Below are 497 nucleotides of genomic sequence, written 5' to 3' on the forward strand. Positions count from 1 at the left end.
ACCAGTTTGTTGCATTATGCCGCCAAGGAAAGCTGGACGAAAGCGCAGGTCAATATTCCAAATGTGCTGGTACCGGCAGAGAGCCTGCAACATAGCAAAATAGTGATGGACTAACAGTCAGATGTCTCTATGGAGCCGTGTGCAGTTAAGGCAATACAGAGACACTGCAGATAAATCCTGTGCTATTACATTAGAGACAGTCCTAAAGCCTTTTCTGGATGCTGCCAGAGAACTGTGATCTCAGAAAAACCGAGGGGACTATATCCGTGGCACAGCTACACAAGTCCAAGCAGGGGTAAATCAGGGGAGGATCAAGCTCATGAGTGGACACGCGCACTTGTTAAACACCAAAACTATCCCCGAAGCAAAATGTTCACAGTAATTCCCAAATACACACAGGCCGTGCTGCCGTTTGGCAGGACACGCTTCCTCGGTGTTCCAGGATTTCAACACGCGAGCAACAAACCCAGACGCCTCTCGCAAGTGAGCGAAAAGCA

At 48.9% G+C, this 497-nt stretch overlaps 1 protein-coding gene across 1 annotated transcript in view; it reads right to left on the minus strand.

Annotated features, from left to right (window-relative positions):
• GSTK1 (glutathione S-transferase kappa 1) overlaps positions 1-93 on the minus strand; it is a 6,843-nt gene extending 6,750 nt beyond the window's left edge. Inside the window, exon 1 of the mRNA XM_009080637.1 lies at positions 3-93. Coding sequence (XP_009078885.1) covers positions 3-93 — 91 coding nt within the window. The remainder of the gene's footprint in view (positions 1-2) is intronic.
• Positions 94-497: the final 404 nt, after the last annotated feature.

Source organism: Acanthisitta chloris, unplaced genomic scaffold (genome assembly GCF_000695815.1).
Source record: "Acanthisitta chloris isolate BGI_N310 unplaced genomic scaffold, ASM69581v1 scaffold8708, whole genome shotgun sequence".
Lineage (NCBI taxonomy): Eukaryota > Metazoa > Chordata > Aves > Passeriformes > Acanthisittidae > Acanthisitta > Acanthisitta chloris.